Source organism: Olea europaea, unplaced genomic scaffold (genome assembly GCF_002742605.1).
Source record: "Olea europaea var. sylvestris unplaced genomic scaffold, O_europaea_v1 scaffold5574, whole genome shotgun sequence".
Lineage (NCBI taxonomy): Eukaryota > Viridiplantae > Streptophyta > Magnoliopsida > Lamiales > Oleaceae > Olea > Olea europaea.
Window position 1 is genome coordinate 12,339 of NW_019263909.1, and position 1,314 is coordinate 13,652.

Genomic DNA, 1,314 nt, shown 5'->3' on the forward strand with positions numbered 1-1,314 from the left:
CTGGTATAATTTAAAACAATTTTCTAAATTTAAAATTGAAAACAACCCTGGTGTAATTTACAGAATATTCATCGAAGCAAATAACTTCAATTCCCACCATCTAAATCTAGTTAATTGAATTTGTGACCAGTTCAAATAAATAAGGTCAAAAAAATCAATGGCATATGACCAGATTTATTAAATTTGTGATATGTGACCTATACACTTTGACATATGACCTATTATCTCATCAAATGGGTTGTGACCAAATCTCTTGGATCTGTGACATGAGACTTAGGCCAAAGGTCTGTGACCAAATTTCTTGGATTCGTGACCTGTGACCTATGCACTCAACATGTGACCTATGATCTAATTCAATGGCATGTGAACTAATCTCTTGGATTTGTGACCAAATCTCTTGAATCCGTGACTTGTGAACTGTGCATTTTGACATGTGCCCGTTACATATGATCGTGACCTGATCCAATGACAGGTGACCAAATCTCTTGGATCTGTGACTCAATTCAATAACCTATGACCAAATCTCTTGAATATGTGACTTGTGATCCATGTAGTTTGACAGGTCACAAATTCAAGAAATTTGATCACAGAAACTCTATCTACTGAGAATGCAAAATCTCCCACAGCTGAAACTCGATCAATTAGCCATACCACCATCATTACTTTAATCTCGACAACCCTTCCTACTGTTGAAACTCGAATGGCTGAGGACCCTACCACCAACAGAATCTCCACAACTCTACCTACTGTTGAAACTCAAGCAGATGGGCAGGCAACTAGATCTACCACCAATACCATTCCCACAATTTCGCCTACTGTAGAAACTCAAACAGTTGGGTAGGCCACTATCCCCTCCTTCACCATTAACATCCTAACACCTAGCCAGCTAAACACAAACACAACCCCTGCTGTCATAGTTCCACCACATCCTCGAGAGATCGTAGCGCCCTCCGTGCCTTGGCCAGACTCGTGGACTTTATTTCTTAGACGTACTTCCATGGCCCCCCTCTTCCCGGTCAAGATAGATGGGAAGGAGCCCTATCAAGTAAAGGCCATAACCAGCCTCTTCCTTATTTTAAGAAAAAAATAGAGTAAGGTCTTTACCGATCTATTCTATGAAAATTCTTCCTTACCATATATGTCTTCACTCGGAAGAGCGACTGCTGGTGAACTTCTTAAGCAAGCCCTCATGGCGAGCCCCAAATCTCCTTAAGCCGCTCATTAAAGATTACCTTCCAAAAAGAAGGTAATCGAAGGGTCTAGAGAGAGAGGCCACCGAAGAGTATGGAGGTTGGAGTATAGAGAGAGAGGGGG

General features: G+C 41.3%; 1 protein-coding gene across 1 annotated transcript; it reads left to right on the forward strand.

Moving 5' to 3' along the window:
• Window positions 1–233: 233 nt before the first annotated feature.
• Window positions 234–1,045, forward strand: LOC111389074 (hepatitis A virus cellular receptor 1-like; the record flags this gene model as incomplete). Its single annotated transcript, XM_023013927.1, has 3 exons — window positions 234–284; window positions 563–837; window positions 883–1,045. Coding segments are annotated over exons 1-3 (489 nt in total), but the record flags the coding sequence as incomplete, so codon positions are not given.
• Window positions 1,046–1,314: the final 269 nt, after the last annotated feature.